Source organism: Sinocyclocheilus rhinocerous, unplaced genomic scaffold (assembly GCF_001515625.1).
Source record: "Sinocyclocheilus rhinocerous isolate Xijiao unplaced genomic scaffold, SAMN03320098_v1.1 scaffold300, whole genome shotgun sequence".
Taxonomy (NCBI): Eukaryota; Metazoa; Chordata; class Actinopteri; order Cypriniformes; family Cyprinidae; genus Sinocyclocheilus; species Sinocyclocheilus rhinocerous.
Genome location: NW_015654065.1, coordinates 106,397 through 108,260, shown reverse-complemented (window position 1 = coordinate 108,260; position 1,864 = coordinate 106,397). Strand labels below are relative to the sequence as shown.

General features: G+C 40.2%; 1 protein-coding gene across 2 annotated transcripts in view; it reads right to left on the bottom strand.

The window, feature by feature from the left end:
* Nucleotides 1-281: 281 nt before the first annotated feature.
* Nucleotides 282-1,864, bottom strand: part of LOC107716839 (sphingosine kinase 2-like) — a 14,382-nt gene continuing 12,799 nt past the window's right edge. For both annotated transcript variants that reach the window (XM_016523430.1, XM_016523431.1), the window contains one exon: nt 282-912. In XM_016523430.1, the coding sequence (XP_016378916.1) occupies nt 868-912 (45 nt within the window). In that variant the 3' untranslated portion in view covers nt 282-867. The remainder of the gene's footprint in view (nt 913-1,864) is intronic.

Genomic DNA, 1,864 nt, shown 5'->3' with positions numbered 1-1,864 from the left:
CACCAGGGTGACACGGAGGAGACGAATTGTTGAATAAAGTCGTTATTTTTCTTTTCTTTGCGTACAAAAAGTATTCTCGTAGCTTCGTAAAATTACGGTTGAACCCCTGATGTCACATGGATTATTTTACCAATCTCCTTGCTACGTTTCTGGACCTTGATCGTGGTAATTACATTGCTGTCTATGGGAGGGTCAGAGAGCTCGGAATTCATTAAAAATATCTTAATTTGTGTTCTGAAGATGAACGGAGGTCTTACGGATTTAGAACAACATGAGGGTGAGTAATTAATGACAGAATTTTCATTTTTGGGTGAACTAACCCTTTAAGGGGGGGTTGCACTTAAAAGTTCAGAGATGGATAAGGCATTCCAGGGGTACCTATTATGCAAAATGGGTGGAGCCATATTTGGATGTGGGTTGTGACAACCTAAAAGCTGACTATTGTTAGTGTTTGTGTCATTTTATTCCACTCTCTGAAATAAGGCAGAAGCACTGTTGAGAATCTATGCACAAATGCATACTAAAATGTATACACCAGTTGGACACATTCAGTGTTGCCGTTTCTTCTTTTATGTAGGCATTTCTGCATTCTCTCACCGACTACAGTGAGGGTAATCCAAGTGTAATCCTACAGTCGTGCAATAGGCCACAAGTTTTAATCCCTTTCGTTAAATTCAAAAATACTCCTTGCATATGCAGCTTGAATAAGCAATCCCTCAGTTAATCCCAGTAAAAGCAGTGATTGCAACTGCTGGCTTTCTGTTTCTCTCTCCCCCCCAATATGCGGATGGCAAAATGTTATATAATCCAAAGGGTCACGCTAATCCCTGCCCGTTCAAATCCAAACAGGTCAGAATCTTGTAATCTTTATTCCACAGTCCCAACAATCAAACGACCCATGGAGGGATGAACCTGGGAAAAAAGAAGGTACAATCAGGCATGTTAAAATGTTAAAGGGGTCATATGATGCTACATGCACTTTTACACATTGTTTGAACTGAAATGTGTGTTGGCAGTGTGTGTACACAACCACCCTAAAATGATAAAAATCCACCCAGTGTTTTTTTTTTTTAATCTGCTCAAATCTTTACCCCTTTCTGTTTTTTTTTATCTCGTTAAATGTTTTCCCCTTTCTCAAATCGAGCCGATCTCAGATGGCCCCTCAGGCCCCTCCCACGATAGTTTGATTGACAGTAGCGTTTCAGCACAGACTGGACTGGCGTCTTACCTTAGCTCCGCCCTGAGTGAGCTGTCATCAGTCCGCTATTGTTTCACCGCTGGAGCAGATGTAGACAAGAATGACTCCTAAGCAATTGAGGTGTTTTGTTGTTGAATGTAATAATGAACATAGCAGTCGTCATTTACTCCCGACATCTGAGCCGCTGAAGACGCAGTGGATTACATTTGTTTTTGAAGAGAATGCGCCCGCGATCTACATAAATGCATCTATATTCGTGCGAATCATTCGTGATCAAGTGAGTATAAGGTTTTTTTAATGAATCTTTGCAAATCGCCTTTCCTAATAATGTGCTAATTAGCAAGTTTCACGATGAATGCGGCTAAAGTAAACAGTTTCTCTGAGAGCGGCTCGGAAGAGAGGGGCGGGGTCAGCAGAGCTCATTAACATTTAAAGGAAAATGCTACAAAACTGCCTTGAGCTGAAAAGAGCTGTTTTTGACAGGGTAAAAAAAGGTGTTTTTCACACTACCATTGAGAAATTTTAAAGGGGTCATATGATGCTGCTAAAAAGAACATTATTTTGTGTATTTGGTGTAATGAAATGTGTTTATGCGGTTTAAGGTTAAAAAAACACATTATTTTCCACATACTGTACATTATTGTTTCTCCTCTATGCCCCGCCTTT